The sequence below is a fragment of the Cebidichthys violaceus genome, unplaced genomic scaffold (genome assembly GCF_023349555.1).
Source record: "Cebidichthys violaceus isolate CVI_PGR_0920_01 unplaced genomic scaffold, fCebVio1.0.p SCAF_42, whole genome shotgun sequence".
Lineage (NCBI taxonomy): Eukaryota > Metazoa > Chordata > Actinopteri > Perciformes > Stichaeidae > Cebidichthys > Cebidichthys violaceus.
This window is the reverse complement of record NW_027176617.1, coordinates 706,002-726,408: the sequence shown is the minus strand read 5'-3', so window position 1 is coordinate 726,408 and position 20,407 is coordinate 706,002. Positions and strand designations below refer to the sequence as shown.

At 42.7% G+C, this 20,407-nt stretch overlaps 1 protein-coding gene across 2 annotated transcripts; it reads right to left on the bottom strand.

The window, feature by feature from the left end:
* Positions 1 to 4,276: 4,276 nt before the first annotated feature.
* zbtb10 (zinc finger and BTB domain containing 10) lies at positions 4,277 to 20,112 on the bottom strand. 2 transcript variants are annotated; one of them, XM_068728508.1, is made up of 5 exons: positions 19,208 to 20,112; positions 11,822 to 12,848; positions 7,819 to 7,875; positions 5,612 to 5,787; positions 4,277 to 4,892 (listed from the first exon to the last, which is right to left on the bottom strand). In XM_068728508.1, exons 1-5 carry the CDS (start codon positions 19,871 to 19,873, stop codon positions 4,611 to 4,613), a joined length of 2,208 nt encoding a protein of 735 aa, XP_068584609.1. In that variant the 5' UTR covers positions 19,874 to 20,112; the 3' UTR covers positions 4,277 to 4,610. The 2 variants fall into 2 exon arrangements, with proteins under 2 accessions (XP_068584609.1, XP_068584610.1); XM_068728509.1 differs by lacking the exon at positions 7,819 to 7,875.
* Positions 20,113 to 20,407: the final 295 nt, after the last annotated feature.

Genomic DNA, 20,407 nt, shown 5'->3' with positions numbered 1-20,407 from the left:
TGTTGTCGTTAGCCGTTAGCTGACGCCGAGAACAAGATTGCTCCCAAGATGCATTGGGTTTAGTCATCGGTGAATCGGAGACGTGTTTTGCTGACTTGACATGTGTGCGTAAAGGTGCGTTCACACCAAAGCGTTGCGTTAGTGATCTCAGAGGCCACGCACAATGGAATAAGATAACACTTACACCCCATCCTAGTGTCACGTACATCTGTGCTGTTTGGGCAGCACCCAACATACTGCGTGTAATATCATGAGTTGTTTTACCTTTTGCGCACGTGGATGGTATTGTAGGGCGTGCGCACTGAACACTTGATCAATATATATATATTTGTTATTCGGTTTTCACATATTTTATTTTGCTTCTTTCTGTATTTATATTTTTTATTTATCAAGAAGAATTTACAAACAATCAGTCATACCATCTATCATACCAAAGAAAGAAAACATCAGGTAAATAATAATAATAATAAAATCCACCATAAAGATAAAGATAAATAATACATACATTAATTTGGCTTCTTAAAATGGGAAAGGGCAGGAAGTGACATCAAAAGAAAAGCAGCCTCATTGCTCTTAATGAATAATTAGGGCCTTGTATGGATACAGGACCTGTGAACAGCAGGCAGTCCAAGCAGGTGAGGCAGTCTGTGTGCAGGGGGTGTGAGGTGGTCCTCTGAGTCATTGCAGATACAATCTGCTTTTAGAATTGAAACAACAAACTTTGAGGCAAAAAGCAATAGGGACTTGACTGAAAGAAATGTAACAGTGTTTGATCTGTGTTAGCTGCAATATACTTTTTTTTTCTTTTGTATTTGAGGATTCATACATTCAAAACAAATCATATAAAATTCTGACTGGCATTCAGAAAACATTGCACCAAATTTGTGCAGAGGAACTATGAAAACAATCCCAGTGTTAGAATAACCATATTTCATCAAAGCATCGATCAATTCTTCCATCTAGTGGTCCCACTGCGTGGACTGTTGGACAGTGAAGAAGAAATGTGAAGAGAAGTGCTGCCACCTGGTGTCGGCCCAGACAAAAAGCCAAACAAGGTTTTAGTTCTGAGTCTTAGCAGCAGATGGCAGCACTTTGGCCTTTAGAGAGAGGGTGTGTTCATAGTACACACCTTTCTATTATAACGTTCATCCAGAAATTAACAGAGAAGGCAGTCCTGGACAGGACTATCTACAGATAAAATCTGATTTAATATGGTTAAGTGATGGAACTGAGAAACATCAGAAGCTTTTTGATCTCATTTCTTAAATATTCATATTCACAACAGCTAATGCAGAAGTTAATTTTGCTCTCTGTAGTGTTTGAAAAATGATAATATAGTGCATGAGTTGTAACTGTAAACTAAATTGGTAGTTTATTTGGGCAAGTGTAGTCATTTTTCAAATTTGAGGCAATATAAAGCTACTGAAATGTTTTGACAGTTGCCTCAAATATTTTGCATAAGGACCCACAAAAAATTAACACCTTTCATCAACTGAAAGTATTGTAATCCATTAACTCAATGCAATATTTGGTCAACTGTACTGGCGATATTTGGTTTTATACATAAAGATAAACATAATCAGAAACTGGTTCATATTCTTTGGGTGGTTTTGGAAAGAAAGGGTTTGCTGCTTCGAGTCTAAAACAGATATGGAGAGAGATTGTTCTGCTTGTTCTGACCATCATCAGATGAGCAAAGGGCTCACTGCAAGAAAATAAGTGGACAAAAAGGTTAAAGCAATATCAAAGTTTTATTCTTAAAATGTAGTATAGAGAGGAACAGTAGTACAATTCAGACAGAAAAAAGGAGAATGTAGTTCCATTTTTGAAAACCTTTGATAAAAACGTAAAAAGAGTAACCTGAATTTGCTTTGTGTTCGGAGGGCACTGAGGCGCGGCCCAAGTTTTGCATCACTGTTAAAGTTCGAGAGAAATTGAAAAATACAACCTTTTGCAACAGCGTAAAAAAATACAGCTGGGGAAAAAAAACCTCTGCTTTAAATCTGTAGTGTTTTTGCTTCGTTTTTGTGTTGGTTTTTCTTTTTTGTCCATATAACAAATACAGCATAAAATCTAAAATGATACATCATAGTTTTGAGTTTCATTCATTACAGTAAAATCAGTAGGATGGTGTAGTATCAAAAGAACAAACAAGACAACAGGATGGTGTAATGAGCAAGCACACAGCGTGAACAGAGAGCCAAAGAGGAAGGATAAAGTTCACGGAAATAAACCACCAGGCCAGTAGGTTTGGAGCTGACCGTCAATGTGATCCATTAAGTTAATCCACTGGTTAAATAATATATTCTTCATATATATATTTATCTCATATAATCTCCACATATATAGATAGATATATATATATATATATATATATATATATATATATATATATATATCCGTAACATAACCCCTCCCACAGTGATTTGAAGGTGAAAGTGACAGGAAGAGGATGAATATCTCTACGACTTAAAATATATCTTCTTCCACTGAGAGTAAAGGGAGGTTACACGTCTTCTGCATCATTAGCACGCCACTATATACTGTATATTCCACTGCATATGAACAGATACTGCTGTTCCAAGGTTTCAACCCGCAAACAATCCGTGTTTCTTTAGAAAATATGTGCTTAATGAAATAACAAAGGAGAAAAGGAAACATCTGTGGAAAAAGGACAAAATTAAACAAAAATATGTATCCAGGGTAAAGTGAATGATTCTGTAGCATAAAAACATTTAAAAAATCTCAACAATTACAGACACGAGCAAGGATTTTCTACACTAAGCAAGTTTTCACCTGGCTTTTCTCATACATTATTCAACAATAATTAAAAACAACAATTTTGGTTGGACAAATAGAAATTAACAGTCTTGATTGCATTTTGGAGTCAATATATAATATTAAATAACAGAAATGTCTAATAAAAAAAAGTTGCGCATTGGAAGAAAGACACAACAGTTTATATAGTTCCATTCAGACCCGCTTTTGGGGAAGCGAAGAAACACAAAAAAAATTATTTTCATGAACACAAAAGTAAGTGCATGTCTATGAGGCGCCATAGAGCTTCACTTTTTATGGAACAAAGAGTTTTTCTACCTGGCAGACCTAAAGAAATAAAAACAAACCTACATCAAATTAAACCGGTGACATCGTTTTTAACTTTTACACATGGAAAATGGAGTTCTGTCAGACTTTAAAATCACACATCATGACTTCTCAACGTTGAAGTGATTCTATATATATATATATATATATATATAATGTATTTACTTTATAACTCAGTACCAAATATAAACAAACGTATACAGGTATTGATGTCCACTTAGGTCCTCAAAATGTCAATTACAAGTACTGCCGGTAGTTCTAAAAAAAAAAAATAAAAAAAAATGGTATGTGTGTGTGTGCATCAATAAAATAAAAGCTTCAAAACAATGGCAAAGCATACCTGATAGTCGCCGTAGCACAACAGTGTTCTATAGTTTAAGCTGATTACATATGTATAACTGAGTCAGTTTAAGCTTTATGATTATAAACATCATATATAGCCTATAGGTCCAGTATTCTGCGACAAGCATTACAGCACCAAACGTTTCGTCATTTGGCAAAATTCAAGCTTTAAGTGAAAGTCAAATGCTTTTGTTTAATAACAATAATAAAGTGTTACTGTGACGCTGTGATTTGTATAAAGCTAGCAATAACATTTCCCCTTGTACTTTCGCTTTTTTTTTTTTTTTTTTAATTCATCTTTTTTCCCGCTTAACAAAAAAACCTCACGTTGTCTCTTTTATTTTTTCTAAGCGTATTCAGTAGTTTTTGCTTCCTGCTAAATCTTGGTGTGCGGTCTGTTTGGCACAATATCACAGCCCTCTTAAATTAATCATAAATATGGCTGTGATACATTAGAGTCGCAAAACAGATTTTTTTGGTTCCAAGATTTGTACAGGGAAAGAAAGAAAAAAAATTTGAAAAGAATAATATAATAATAATTAGCGCATCTAAACAAGATCTACAGAGCAAGTTAAAAATCTTCCTGTGGACAATAATGCTCTTCTTCTGTGTACTTCTACAAGCACAAAGCAATATACTTTCAGATTGTGCAGAAAGCAACAGCCATTCCTGTGCCTCTGCTTGCAGACAAAAACAACAAAAAATAAAAAATTATCAATAAGACCATAATAACCTCTCTTCATAAATTAAATAATTAACATTTTGCTTTTTTTTTTTTAGATTGATTGGCCTACCCCAACTCATAAACTACATCATCACCCTGCCCAACTCCCCCCCCCCCCCCCCCCGAAAAACAGGAAATAAAAATACATCACCAAAAACCTGATTTATCATATTATTCGTCGATAGAATCGTTCTGTCGTGGGCTCTGGGCCCAGAGTTGGACACATTTAACAATAATAAAATCTGTACATCTTGGAGTTCCCACTGCGAAAGCTTTTTTTGTTTTTTTAAATCCATCTCTTTGTCATATACTTGCACAATTAAGTAACCTCAAGGTTTGATAGCACTTTGGAGTTGATTGTTTACCAGCTAGTTTTTGTATACATATATATTAAACATCAACTTTTTTTTTGTTTCATTTCTCAAGCTTGTTAAAATTCTTAGTCCTCGTCCGGGGCAGCACCAGCGTTGCCCTCGCCCCAATTTGATTGGTCGTTGTCGGTAGGCTCCTCCCCATCCAGGTCCTCCCCTTCCTCGCCCTCGAAGTCTTCGTCGCGAGGGAACTCCATGCCCTCCAGGCCCTCCTGAGTGGCCTGGTGCGAGTCAGCGCAGTCCGCACACACACCGTAGCGCCGCGAGCCGTGACGGATACCGACGCTGGCTGCAAGCATGAAGATCTTCTTGCACACCATGCACTTGTACTTCTTGTCCTTCTTGTGCACCTGTAAGAGAAGGTGAGTCAGGTGGGTTGCCTTTTGAAGTTTGGATTCACTATTCCCTTTAAATCACAAGTTGAAGTCACATTGAAAGACGTTTTTTGGGAAATACGCTTAAATGCTGTCTTGCTCAGTTGGATGAGAAAATTGATACTATGGTACACAAAATGTGAAGCTACCATTAGCAGAGAGTTAGCTTAGCATAGAGTGGAAGGAGAAGACACTTTGCTGACACCTCTTGATTTCTAATCCATTTGTTTTGTACCACTTTGTGAAAGACTCTGAGGCTACATCCACACTACTATGTTTCCTTTTGAAACGAAAACCGATCTCCGTCCACACAGCGTTTCAGCATCGTTTTAGAAGTGATTTCCGTCCATACTAGCACGCCTGAAAACCAATATCACATGACTATTGACAGTCTTAAAATGGAAACCTAGTAGTGTGGATGTAGCCTGAGATACTACACACATTAAAAAATTAGATATCATAGCCATACATTTCTGCTTTTAAAACTACCTTGTTGCATTCACTCCCTCTCTCGAGCAAAAAGCTCCCAGACACAAACCATGAGGTGGAGTGCAAAGGCGGGAGTTAGTTTATTTATTTAGATCTCCATTAGCTTCTGTACTGCAACAGGAGCTACTCTTCCTGGGGTGAGGCGGGCACAAGATGGTGGATGCACATCACATGGTTGGTATAAAAAGAGAGGCGAGAGGACTCACCAGGGAATGTCTCTTTACGTGCTCGCGGCGGGTGAACAGCTTGCCACAGATGTCGCAGCTGAAGGAGCGCACGCCCGAGTGGATGATCAGGTGCCTCTTGAGCGTGCGCCGGTGCTTGGCGATGTAGTTACAGTGCGGGCACTTGAGCTTATTGAGGGCTAGGTGTGAGGACTCACCTGGTTAGAGGTAGAGAGAAAAAACATGCAGATGCAATGATTTAGTAACATGTTTTAGTTTATCGTAGAATTACAGCTTAAAAAAACACAACCATGGTTTGTTCTTTGAGTTTCAATTTGACTGGACTGGAAGACCAAACTGGAAATTGGAGAAGACATTGATCATTCAAAGCTGCATTTGCATCTATAGATCCTCTAATGAGAGAGGGGTGCATCGGGAACCAATATCCTGTTTATCAAATCACAGAGTTAAATTGCAGTAGCCATTAGAGAGAATAACACACCATAAGCGGATGCATCATGAAAAACCCTTCTGTCAGAGTTTGTTAAACTGATTACTGTGGCAGCTACATCAACTTCCCAATCCAGCTCTGTATCTGTTTCCAAAGGGGTCTACTGGTCTACTCATGGTTTATACTAGTGTGTGAGTGTGAAGAAAACATGGATCTGCCGTCGTACTACATCGACATAATAAAGCAGTTTGGTGGAAGATACTTGAGAATTCAGCATCGTCAATGTAACGGTTGTGACTGCAGCTAGAATGCTTTTTATAAAAAGAGGTAAAACTAATAATGTGATGACTCAACCTCATTAAATTAAACTTAACATGAACCACAATGCAAGTCAGTCGACAGCAATGTTCTGCAAAACTGTTAAAGTGCTCACGATTCTGGATATGATCCATTATATGATTATCAACTCCTAACATCAAAGACAATAAAACAACACCTTCCTGCATCATCCATCAATACTGACCACTACACGACTTAACGAGTAGATCATCATGTTTCTTTATTTCAGAGTCTCAAAGAAATAAATCAAGATGTCGTCACACCAGCACGCTCTTCATTAACCCTCTCGAGATGTTTGTGCCAAGAAGCTACTGAGGACAGCTGGGCTTCCAAATAAATAAGCAATGTATTGATTTTGAAAAGACTCCAAACGAGTGGATGGTCTTCAGTGTCGAGTGAGTCAGTGTGTGTGTGTGTGTGTGTGTGTGTGTGTGTGTGTGTGTGTGTGTGTGTGTGTGTGTGTGTGTGTGTGTGTGTGAACAAGGCCGAGCCTTTTGTTTGAGCCAGGGTGCACACAACAGAGGAGTTGTTACGGCAGGTTGCTAAGGGGAGTAGTGAGGAGGAAGGGTTGATGAGAAGCAGGTCACCTGTGTATATCCTGTGTGTGTGTGTGTGTGTGTGTGTGTGTGTGTGTGTGTGTGTGTGTGTGTGTGTGTGTGTGTGTGTGTGTGTGTGTGTGTGGTACACCTTATGGATGTTGGGCTTTAGGATGAAAATCTTATTTTCACTATCTGGCTTTACAAATACAAAGCAGACACATATTCTTGAGTGGGTCTGAATATGAACTAAATATTTATTTTAAAAAACAAAAAAGGTATTTTTTTAATATACTATAATGATATGGTTTTAGATGCAACCTTGAGGACCATTCTGAGCCCCAAAGCGGTTTAACCACGATCAGTTTTCCAGGTAAGAGAAGCTACTATGTTGCCTTTGTGCAATGAATTGTGGGAAAGTAGTGTCCATCAACAGCACACTTAAAAATAAGGTGTTTTTTCTGTATGCACGCTGTCATTTGAGTATTATTCATTTTGCCACTTGCATACTAACATACATACTTAGAATTAGTGTGTAGTAGTGAATTAGGACACAAGGCCTTGTGTACTGTAGACAATGACCGTCTACTTCTGAGACACACTGGCTTTCCCGCCACCCAAATTAATCAAAGTTATGATTTTTGGCCTATATATATATATGAATACAATCGGCTTCAACCGCTCATTTTCTATAATTTGTAAATAGACTGACATGAGGATAACACGATCATTTAGTGCAGCAGGGTCATGCAGGTCCATTATGCATTTATAACCACAACCCTTTGTCTGCTGTCGTATTCAAGGAGAACTACTGACTGGACTGCCCACACTCATTTGAAAAAGATGCATTTTACTTAAAAGATTTCAAGTTTCATTGAAGCAGCCTGATTTTTTGCATTAGTCTAGAGAGTGCGGCTTCTTACCATTCTCCCAGGACTCCCCTTGCTGGATGATGCTATACTGGATCTGATTGGCCAGCTCTGGGAAAGAGGGAGGAGAGAAGCGAGAGGGAGAAAGAGAGATGAGAGGTGGTTGAGAGCCTGGGCTTGGGGGGGGGGGGGGGGGGGGGGGGGCGTGCACACCTCACAACGCCCTGTGTACACAACTAACCACCCCCCACATGGAACAATGGAAGTTTCAGTTAACAACATAAGCAAACACACACACGCAGGGGTCCCTACTATATGTAAAGCGCTGTGTTCCCCAGGCCGGGGCAACAAACTATAGTGTAACCAGGGCTCCAGCAGGGAGGGGTTAATTAGAGTAGAGCCCTCACTCCGGCTCAGCTTACACTCAGCTTTTGTAAGCACTTGTGTGAGAGCACCTGTGTGTGTGTGTGTGTGTGTGTGTGTGTGTGTGTGTGTGTGTGTGTGTGTGTGTGTGTGTGTGTGTGTGTGTGTCCGGTTCCTCCAGCATTAGCGCTTAGAGCCCATTAAAGACACGCCCCTGTGAGTGAGTGTGTGCGTGTCCATTCTCCCTGGGTCAATATTTGGAATAGTGAGGACAGCCCCAGTGCATTAGAGTGGATTAGGGAGTGAAGAGACTGCCCATGGCGGCTTTGCACCTCGCAGGGATTGGGGAGGTTATTGTGCGTGGGTGTGCACACTTCGACAGAGACTAGTTTGTATGCAAATGCAGTTCACCTGCTCTGTGTCGGTGTGCAGCACGCACCCTTTGAAACAATCCGAGTGTAGTTTGGAGAAGACCCAAGAATTTATTGGCCACGAGTGTTGACTGTGGGCTCAGCGTGGTTAGAGCAGACAGCGATGGCAAAGTACGCCATGACAAATTCCTTGTAGGTGCAAACTGACTTGGCAATAAATGGTTCTGATACATCATGGAAACCAGCCTTCACTTTCAACTGTTATTTTCCACACGACACAGAGGAGCATTCCTGTCTCTGTAAACTACCTTCAATTGTTTCAGATAGTTTTTCCAGCAAAAGGCTAAATATATAGTTGATGGATAAAAACATTTTTTGCTATTCTCTGTCTTAGAATACCACCATTTGGGGTACTATGTTTCCATCTTCGGAGCATGACAGCACCAATCAAACTGAAGCAAAATGAAACCCAAACGAGTGACATCACTGTGGGAAACTGGGACAGCTCATACTGGTGCTGGTGGAAGACCGCTCATAGGCTCGGACAGAAATATGCAAGCCGACTACGACTAATCGTGCAAGAGGGCCGTCTAGAGGAGGAGGTTTTGGTGCCTCGTCCTGATAAACCCTTTTTAATGTCTCCTGCATGACCGTGTGTTATAGAATAATCTAATAACCCTCAGCAGACATGGCTAATAAATCGCACACATTCTAATTTTTTTGCTTTGTGAAGCAATACTTTGGGAAGGCGTAACTAACATTTTAGATGTCATGTGACACACACATCCAAAGAGAGTCGCAAAAAATGAGCAGCATGAGACGAGAGGCTGTGGGAACAAACTGAAAGCTTTTTGGCAAATGACTTTCGGCCCATAAATGGTACTTGACCATCTTTTCATGTACGTACCAGAAGATGTCGACTAAAAAATGGGCATTAATGGTTGTGTGCTCTGATGCTATATGTACAGTAGAAAAAATGCAGAATATTACTGTGATGACTCAATGCAGATTGAGGCAGAGTGCTGACATTTTGTTTGGTCTCTGTCTGTCTCACTTTGTCTTAACAGAAGGACAGAGTGAAACGTATTAAACAAATCCATATACGCAGTATGAGGTCAGTGATAAACAACCCACAGAAATTAACGCAACTTCACCATTTTGAAATATTTCTGCTTTGCCAATTATTCATTATTCGTGGATAAAAAAAGGATAATGTGTTGCCTATTCCTGCCTCAAATTCTCTGGATATCACCTCTCACACATTTTAAACAGTAGAGATAGACACTTTTTTGTACAATTGGATGCCCTTACAGAGACTAAGTATTCACAGATCTATATTTAAACTGTTGACACTATACTGTAAGAGTGAATGAATGGATTGTTGAACACAGGACTATCATTTCAGGGTAAACAGTTTCCTTGAAACCTTTTACTGTGACTAACGGCCTACTTGAAGTCTGAACCGTATCTTCATTTGGGAAACTTGGTGTACATTAAGTAGAGACACGGAGCTAAACAACGCAGATACTTGACAAGGGGAAGGTTGGAGAGTTAGCACACCATGCAGACAAACTAACCGAGCGCCTCTCCAGGCTATTACAACACCCTGGATCACTTTGTGCACACATTAATAAGAGCCATAGGAGGAGCTGGAGGCACTAAGAGCATTCAAGTGCATTTAGGGAGGCCTGTGGGGAAGAAATGTTTCCCCTGCTTTCTTCATTTTCCTTATTAGAGACGGCTTCTCTCCCTCTTGCACACACAAAAAATGTCTCTCTCTCTCTCTCTCTCTCTCTCTTTCTTTGTGCCTCAAAACCCTCCCCCGTCCATACCACTCCACTTAATATGTGATATCATTACAGTTACATGGAGTGCCCCGCTTAATGGGGCCAACAGAAGGAGATAGCTGAAGCTGAAAGTAGAGATTACTAAGAGCGCCTCACTGTATGTGGATGGGATGGATGGAGCGATGGCTAGATTACAGGGCAGGAAGTGCAAGGTATCGAACAAGTGAAGGGAAAGGGAGAAGATGAACGTTTTATCAAGATTTAAACATTAATTGATTGAAGTGTTTGCCAACCACAGCATACTGCGTGTATTTGTAGGATACCGATATGAACCATTAAATAGCTTCAGGACCATTGACTTGGGCTTAACCATTTAAAATGTGTCATCTTTTCCTCAGAACAAGTCTCAGCAGCGCTGTGAACACACAAAGCACTCCAGGTGGGTGTGATTTTTGTTAGCCCCCCGCTCTGGAGTGATTAGTGGAGATCATGGAGGAGTTACTCACTTCTTGGCTGTGCACAGCAGGTTAAAAGCTAGTCATACGCACATATCCTATTAAGTGGAAAAGCTTGGCACTGATCGAGACCTGAAAATCCATACTTTTTGCAGCGTGATCAATAATCTGATCATGAATCCAAGTGATTGTGCCAGTGATTCCCACAGCTTAGCTTGTATTAGCATCAAGTCTCTGAAGGTGTGTGTGTGTGACGTGATTAGATACGTCACTATATGGTGACAGATAAATGAGGCAATGCTGCCACCATGTATCAAAAGGTGTGATCTTCCAGTGCTCTTTACAGGCAAGAAGACCACAAAAAGAGGATCAAATACTGAAGCCACGTGACCCATCAGGGTGATCCTCTTCAGCCCCACTGACCCCCTGGTGGGTAGATCATTACAAATGCATGATGTGGGGACAGGCATTGTTCAAATCTATAAAATGTAATCTTAAATAAATAGAAATACAGTTTTGTTAATATATCAAATACTGATGCAATGGTGCAGCCATAAAAAAAAACAAAAAACAACACTACAAATAAACATCAAAACTATTCAATTAAATTAACAATTTCTTTTATATTTTGTCAAGTCTCTATTTGCTCCTGTGACAAGACGATGCAATATACAGTAGTTTCTTGAGGTGAAAGCTGAGCAGCCAAGCAAGCAGTCACGCCTTTCAAACACAAACGCAGCAGTAATATTATGGTTCATAACTACCCTACGCCACTGCTGAATGCTCTACGCTGGGGCACAACATGCAATACAGAGGCCGCGATTATTGTGTTTGAACAGAGCTTTCCGTACCGTATGTAGGAAAATATGTACAATATTTCCATATCACACACAGTGATTCACATTCAAGTGATTAGAAGTCTGCATGCACCTCTCTTCCTTAAAAAGGGAGCCTCTTCATATGTGTGACTAATAGGAATAAGAATTTCACGAGTTAAAAGACATTCATATGTTATAAAGGGAAAGGACTTGGGGGATGCGAGAGTGTGAAGCGTGTTCAGACGTTCAAATGTGTGTCGTACCAGCATTTTCGGAGAGGGAGGAGAAGTCCTCTCTGGGGTAGGAGGCAGAGGGCTGGATGAACATTCCCTCGTCAAATCCCTCCTCAGGCTCTGGTGGAAAGTTGTACACAAAACGCCGCGTGGTGGTCTGTTTTTTCCTCCGTCCGCTTCCTGCCGCGGCGTCCGGTGCTTCTCGCTTTATTGCTGCGGGTGCTGCTGCGGCGCCGCCCGTGGCTGGCTCGTTCCAGACGAACACCTGGCCACTCGCCGACCGCGTTTCATTGGTCTCTGCTGAATCAGACGAGTTGTCGTTGTGGTGGGTCCAGTTACCAGAGGCTCCGGGGGTAACCAGGGCACAGCCCTCGCCCCTACCCATTGTCACCTCTATATCGCTGCTCTCATCCTTCACCCTGCCACCTTCGTCTTCTTCGTCCATTGCTTCCTTTCCTTGATTGTTGCTGGCCTTGATCGACAGCTTCGACAGGATGCTTGTGGCCCAGAAGTTGCTTGGCTTCCGGTCCAGCCCTCTGTGGCCCTCTTTGGACACCGTCTGCCTCTTGTTGTAGTCCACCACCACTGAATCGGGGGCCTCCTGCTTGATGCTGATGTTCAGGGCGTCCTTTATAAAAGCCCTACATGAATGTACAACCTCCGACATCTGGAGGTAACTAGCGACAGACATCACCTCTATGGCATTTTGACTTGTGAGCAGCAGATTCCCAGAGTAGAGAAAGTCGAGGATAACGGAGAAGCCCTGCACAGCAGCGACATCCAGGTGTGTGACCGTGGCCTGGTCCTGGGCCTCGCCCTTGGTCAGACAGTAGAGGGTTTTGAAGTAGCGGCTGCCCGCCACCAGGATGTTCTTGTGTGCGCGGAACACCTGGCCCGAGACGACTATGTTGACGTCGCAGAGGATGCCACTTTTGCGTTGCTTGTCCAGCTCCTGGAGAAGCTGGTAACAGTAGGAGTTCTCATTGGTCTTGTGGCGGTAGTCGTCCTCTGAGCAGTTAGTGGAGGGGCTGCCGTTGTCCGAGGGCCTCATCGTCTCCTTTTACATGAAAGAGAAGAAGAATGACAAATAATATTGAAGATGTGTGTTGCAAAAGTATGCAAAAACGTACTTGCACACAAAAATATATGTTCCCTCCCTGTAACTCTGTCAATAAATATGCACAACACCCTCGGGGCATCGGGCATGCACTGCCCTAAAGATGGAACAGGTTCGACAGGCTTCTGTTTCGGAGGAGGTGGGAATGAGGCAATGAAAGGCGTGTTACACTTTACTTTTAGGCCGGGTAGTATTACCTAACCCCCTAATCAAATCCTTCTCTCCATTCAATTTAAACTGCAAGTCCTAACACAAAATCAACATACAGAAAGGAAATATGTTTTAGTACAAGCCATTGTAATTAATTAATTTGCTGTAGATTTGTAATTAATGATTTCCTCCTTTTCCAGAGTGCAATTTAACAACCCCATAGAATGTTTAAAAACGGGCAACCTTTTCAGTTAATCAAATGTTCAAAACAGCTGTTTAAGTTTTAGGTAGAATCAATATTTTATCCTATTAAATTCCAGTCATGCTGTCCTACCAAAATCTCAACATGATGCCACTTTGCAACGGCATTTGTTCAGGTATCCAAGGCAAAAAATAAAGATACACAGAATGCAAGGGACATCATCTCTGGCTATATTCATAGATTTCTATGACCATTATCCACCATGAAAAATCTTTTGAGGATTCTATTTCCTTTAAAGCGACAGCAAGGAATTTATTTAATTTCCCAGGAGCATAATCTTAAGACTCTAGACAATGATTAATAAATTCACTATCCAATTTGGCTTAGGTTATCACCCCCAAAACTAGATTAGTAGATATTTTTTGCAAGATTCAAGATTTTAATATACATTCAGCTTCTGTACAATAAAATTCTCCCTTTCTTTAATTTAGAAGCTATATGTAATAATAATTAGACCTTGAGGAAGGCTGACTAATGTCCGAAGCAGGATGGGAGGGGAACTGGCAGAAGCACAGAATACTCCCCCTCCCCTGCTCCCCCTTAACGGGGCAATGGGCCAGCCTGGTACGGAGCAGAGAAGAGTATTTATATGTGTAATATGCATACGCTTACATAAGCATTGACAAAATACACAGCCCAGTAAAAAACTAAAATTGCATTTGTAGAACTCCATGTTTTATTTCTACATTTAAAAACACAAACACATGTGTGGCATCCTACATCTATGGCTCATTTTTAGAATTGCACAGCAGATGTCCTAATCCAGAATAATTCACATTGCTCGAGCCCTGCATTTTTGCCCCCGCCCACCACCATTTCTGCTGCGCGCGCGCACACACACACACACACACACACACACACACACACACACACACACACACACACACACACACACACACACACACACACACACACACACACACACACACACAAAAAACACACACACACACACACACAAAAAACACACACACACACACACACACACACACACACAAAAAACACACACACACACACACACACACACACACACACACACACACACACACACACACACACACACACACACACACACACACACACACACACACACACACACACACACACACAGAAACCAAGCTGCCTACACGTACACACAGCTGGGGTTTCAGCTCGAGTAATTCAGATTAAATCCATTTCTCTGGGAGGTCCCCACCCAGCCCCCACCCCTACTCCCTCCACACTGCAGCGCTTGTCCAGGGCGGCCTGGGCACACAGGATAGTATAGGGGGGCTTATCGTCCTCTGCCACAGCTGGAGGGAAGAGATGAGGAGAGATGGGATGGGATGAAATCAGGGGCAGAATGTATGAGAAATAGAGAGCGGGCAAAGTGGACGTACTTTACAGGCTGGACAAAATAAACATGGAGGACAGAAAATAATAGAAGACAAGAGCAGAATTGTAGAGTTCAGAATCAGAGTTGATAGAAATACGTGTGAAAACAAGATGAGAAATGGTTGGAGAATAAAAGAGAAAAGAGTGATAAGTCATGCACAAATAAAAGAGTGAGAGCATGAGGCAGAGATTGAGAGAGAGACCTTGAGCCTCAAGAAGAAGGGCGGAGGGAAAAATGTGGAGCAGAGGGGGACGGAAAGCCGGCGCGATAGAGAGGAGTTGGGTCACCCCATTTTAGCCTTCACAATAGCCCGTGTTCTCCCCGAGGCTCATTGTCCACTCACTGTAGGCCTTTGTGAAAGGGTTTCAGCACTCACTCTCTTATTACACAGCAGCTCCCACTCGCAAGCATAGAAAAGGAGCCCGAGTGCGTGTGTGGGTGAGGCGAAAGGGATGGGGAGGGAGAAGAAAAATGATTCCATGATATACACATCAAAGCCTCTGGAGGGGCATGGTCATCATGTCGAGTGCTGTGGTGGAATATATTAGCGGGGTGAAGGGCAGGAGTGCAATCACAACAATAGGTGCTGGATATGCTACCACGTGAGATTACATGCAGATTTTGCTGTTTTGCTTTTGTCCATCGCTCTCGTCTTTAGAGCAAACAAGCTTTTACTCGCTGGGCGAATCGAGAGATGAAAACAACTTCAAACACTTACAGTCAGTAGACGGTGAAAAAAAGAGCAAATATGTTAGAAATTTAGCAAAAAAACAAGTGCTCTCAGACTCCTAGTTACTTGGTATTTGTAGTCTCATTTTATAATTTCGATCTGCCCATCCCACCCCCAAACCTCCCGACTCCCCACAGCTTTTATCCATTACACATAGCAAGGCAATGGGCCAAAGAGGCAAGACTCTGCCTGGCAGTTCTGATACGAACTGTGTGTGAGTGTGTACTTATTGGAGTCAGGTTAGGACAGCCTGGTACTGGATAAGTTGCACCATACTGGCCTCATCAGCATCATCATCCTTTCTCCAGATGTGCCACGTGTGAGCTGGGAGCTTAGAGAACCAGCAGACCAACCCTGCACAGCAGATGCTGGAGGCAAAACCAGCCTGAGCCATGAGAGAATGTGGGGACAATATCAACCTCCCCCAGTTGTGACGTGGCTAGGTTTTTATATTTGAGCCAGAGATGGTAGGGGTGGAAGAATGAGAGTGCAAGAGCTGGGAAACACAAAAATCCTTTCATCTAGGTATGACATGGATGCTTTAAAATCTACGGTGAACGGCCAATAAGAACTGATTTACAGGTGGATTAAACAAACTAAAGATTGCCATAAAGTCAAGCTTATTGAAGCGCTGGCGTCAGTCAGACACACCTCTGACGGATCGTGTGATACAACACTGTCCCCATGAAACATAATGACCCACTGGAGACAGTTTTTGTTTACTCTTTTACACACACATTTGCCTCCAACCCCTGACTTTTCTACCCCCACCCTCTATCAATCCAGTCCCATGACCAGCCCAGCCCTAAGGCCATATCCACCGGTCCTTCGCTAACTCCCTACATCTACTGTGCCCCCCCCCCCTTACCCAATCGTCTGTACCCAGATGCCAGAACAATACTGCAGTGTGTGTTCGGCCCAAGGTGTGGGAGGGCTGCACTGAGTGTCTCCCGGCCTCCTAACAATGCTCTGACAGAAAAGGCAGAGATAGGAGGGGGGGGGGGGGTAGAGTCACTGACGAATTCAACAAGAAGAATTCTCCCTCTGGCTCCACCCCACCCCATTCCCCTGACCTGTGGCCCCCAATAAACATCCCATCTATCTGGCAGACACCAGAACGTCATGGGTGGGTCCCATTTCCCCATTCGGGGAGACTCGCTCTAAACAATAAGTACGATTGTCTTAACGAAAATGAGGTTGTGAAATAACGTGTAACGGTCCAGTATATCGGAAAAAACATTTGTTTGGCCGTCAAACTGAATGGACTGGGTTGAATACTTGAATATTGCAGGAGTTTGGTGAACAGGTGTCTGTATAACGGATGTATTTATTTTTAAAAGGTAGAGACAAGAAAGCACTTCAGTGGATGAGAGAGAAATAGTTTATGGAGAGGCTGGATAAGGAGACAACTGAAAATGAAATACATTTTATGTGGTAATTATGCAATGTACCTGTAGACGTATATGAAACAAATTTAGATAAGAGTTCTCCCCCGTGTGTGGTGTTGACATACTGAGGATTACTCTGTTATAACCGGTGTGGGTTTGTCACATAAACGTTTATCAATTTGTGAACAAAGGAAAAAACAGGTATGAGAGAATTAAATTGACTTCTATAGATCTCAGATATGTGATCTTAAATTTGATCTAAGGCAAACAATGGTCTACTTTTGCCTCAACTTAACCTTTTACCATCGGGCAGAGGGAACACTGAGCACAAGACAGCATCTAGAGAATTAAGGCCCCCTTCTCCGAGGAGACCCACATTTACCACAGCTGCCCTGGTATGCTCGAGCTAATCAAGTTAGCTTTAACGAATGCAGCAGAGGCCTGACTAACGCCAGGAATGGGTGAATAGAACAAGACATTGACTCATAACACCATAATTCCCCTGTACTGCTTCACAATACTACCTCGCTTAACATTTCAACAGTACTGTATATATATGAGGAGGATTATAGTTTTATTCAAAAGCCAGGCACAAGAGGAAAAATCTAATCTGAGGAAATCAAAACTGCCAAAAAGTATGTCAAATTCCAATAACGCAGCACTGGGCCTTTATTGTCCCAGCTCTATTCTATACAAGTGAATGGATTGGATAACCTCTCAGTGTCTGGGGTCCTTGTTGCTAAGGAAAAGCCACACCAAGCCCCTAATCCACCCTTACAGCCCTCCTTACCAATTAGAGATGTGCACAAGTTAGTAGATCACTTGAAGTCATTCTGATTAGTGATTGCGTGTGCAAAGGAAGGAACTAAATGTAGTAGTGCAATCCTCTTCGCTCACAAATTAGAGTCAAATAGCACCCCGCTCTTAATTCCCCTGACAGCCCGGACCATTGTCAGGGTAGGAGGTCGTGTGTGGAAACGAGCAAAGGAACAGAAGTAACAAGGTTTTCTTTTTTTTTTTTGAATAAGGATTGATGGGAGAAATGCCCTTTGACACCAGATTGTTTGGGCAAATATGCACTCCCTGTTTTTACGAGGTCTCTGAAGGAGTACTGTAGAAATGTTGCCTACACTGCAATAAAAATAATGAACCAATAAAAAGACCTCATGCACGTCAATACAGTTCCAATATGGTTGTTTTGGATTATAAGCAATCAATATATTGTCGATAACGTTATACCTACCTCAAGCTTGAGGTAAAAACAGTCTTTATATGCCAATTAGATAAAGAGGGGCAATCTTCTAATATTTAATTTTTGGTATAAGGGATAGATAATGAAATGCCCCAAAAGGTAGAACACTAACAAATATTAAATCAGGACTACGTGGATGACCGGGTCAGGTGATGCCGTGTCGTTCCATTTACTGACATCTATTTCACTAATTCCTGCCTATTCATGTGGACCAGGCGAGCTGTCAAGGCTCCAGGCAACTTGATTTACTCTCCTCCTCTTGTCCAGCCCTGCAAGTGACACCATGTATGGATTTTGGGGGGTCATTCTAGCACAATGCCTCTAATTTAGCTCCCCCAAAGGGAGGAGGCGGTGGAGGAGGAAGAAATGCGCCAGAGGTCACCCGGGACTGAAGCCAGGAGGACGGCATGATGAGAGGCCAAGAGGAGGGAGGAGGGAGGGGGGTTGGGAAGGGGTGCGGTTCCCCAAAGGCTGCTAGGGTCGAGACCTTGCCATTGTGTGACCTCTAGCAAGCTAGCAATCAAGACAGATTAAACAAAAGAGTTTGCTGTAGTTACATTGTGTGCATCCAAAATAAAAATATTCTACAACACTTACACTGTCTGTTATTCTTAACAACTCATTAGGTAGTTCAAAACGATTAAAAGTTATTAGTGACATGCAATGAATGCTTCATTCTGAAGAAACAGTCTCCTGTGTGATGGTAGCAAGCAGGTGTCACACTGGAGGAGGTTTGTAACTTCACTGATAAGTTGGCAGACACTTTTTATTGTGAACGGCAACTGATTTAGAGAGACTTGTGTCACTCGCGCTAAGTGGTTGTGGGTCTTTTTGCCATTCAATACTAGTTAGTCGACATTAGCCTCGTTAGGGGCTTTCAAAACACCGTCTCTGCTCACCTACCTCCGACTACAGCAGAGCTACAAGCGGCTAAACTAGCCGTTAGCTCAGGTTAGCCGGCTGATGCTAGCCAATCAACCAGGAGAAGGGATTGTGAAGATTAAGTAAAAGCCCATTTTCGCCCTTCGCTATGTTTGAGAAGTTGTAGAAACTAGTCGTTATTAGTGACAAACAAAAACATATTTCGACATGATGAAACATGTGTGACAGGTATATAATGTTATAGGTAACGAGGCTATCGTTACCTGTTTGGTGGGGTCGTTCCTCCCGTGCTCGGACGACAGGTGATGTCTCAGCAGCAAGGCCCGCTTGTAGTTGCGACTGCCTTTGACAAGCTCGTCGCTGTTTTTAGTGGCAATGTTGTGACACCACGAACAGGACATAAGTCCCGTCTCCTGGCAGAATTTGAGCCATGGAAATTCTTGCAGCCACTTAGCGTGGAATAATGAGTGTTTCTGAAGCAGCGTCTGCGGTCTCATCTCTACCCCAGATTTCCTGGATCCCGACTCGCCCACTGTCGCACCGATTCCCGACTCTTGGCCGTCGGCGTCGTTGGGACCGTTTCTCTCCGTCAAGCTGTTCCCGTCCTCCGCTTCCACCGAGCCGACACGGTCGTCGCCGTCCCCGGCTGCCGAGCTGCCCTCTTCCGGGTCCTCTTCTTCCTCCTCCGCCTCGGGTTCCGTGCTATCGCTGACAGACCCAGCGCCCTCCACTCTCTTCTGCGATGATCCTTTAGCCCCCAGATCGCTGTCCTCCTCTTGATCCGGCCTATTCCCGTTAAAATGTCGGTCTTGACAGGCCGGGGCCTCCCAGCTGTTACGGTTCCCCCCACCGATACCGCTGGAACCCGTTAACCCAGCTAATCCACCTCCTCGGAAAGCCAGCGACCTGCGGTTTCTCTCACCGGACATTTTTCTTTAATATATATTAGAATCTTCACTTTCTCAACAGTAGTCCCCCTCCGACACAAAATGTATTTATAAACGATGTATTTTCCGGAAGAGATGGACCGTCGTCGTTGACTTTTCTCCGCTTTTGGCCCTCCCGGTGAGAGAATGTAGGTTATGCGGAAATAAATAAAGGTTTTAAACGCATAATGAATTTCAGGGTTCTCGCTGCGTCCGCGCAGGCCCCGCAGAGGTCGAATGGCAACGACTTTCTTCCCCACAATGCACCTCGACCAGAGAAAGGGGGGCTAGAGAGGGAGGGGGCGGCATTTAAAGGAAGATGGGGATCTGTTGATCAGCGAGGGGTCTTTTGTTTTTGGAGGCTGCACCCATTTTCTGCGAGCTTTTTTGTTATCTTTTAGACTTTTCTTGTCTCCTCAGCCCGTACGTGCTGACTTGTGTGCCCCACTTTAGCCCTTTGCTAAACGAGATTACCATGATAGTGTCATCATATTTATTTAGGAATTCTATAAGAACTTGTAGTCTGTCTATAGTACT

Coding starts and splice junctions, on each gene's coding strand:
- zbtb10 (XM_068728508.1), bottom strand. CDS start 19,873: ATGTCCGGTGAGAGAAACCGCAGGTCGCTGGCTTTCCGAGGAGGTGGA. Junction 7,876..11,821: donor CTCCCTCTCCGAAAATGCTG/GTACGACACACA, acceptor CCTCTTTCCCAG/AGCTGGCCAATCAGATCCAG. Junction 4,893..5,611: donor ACGTAAAGAGACATTCCCTG/GTGAGTCCTCTC, acceptor CTTCTCTTACAG/GTGCACAAGAAGGACAAGAA.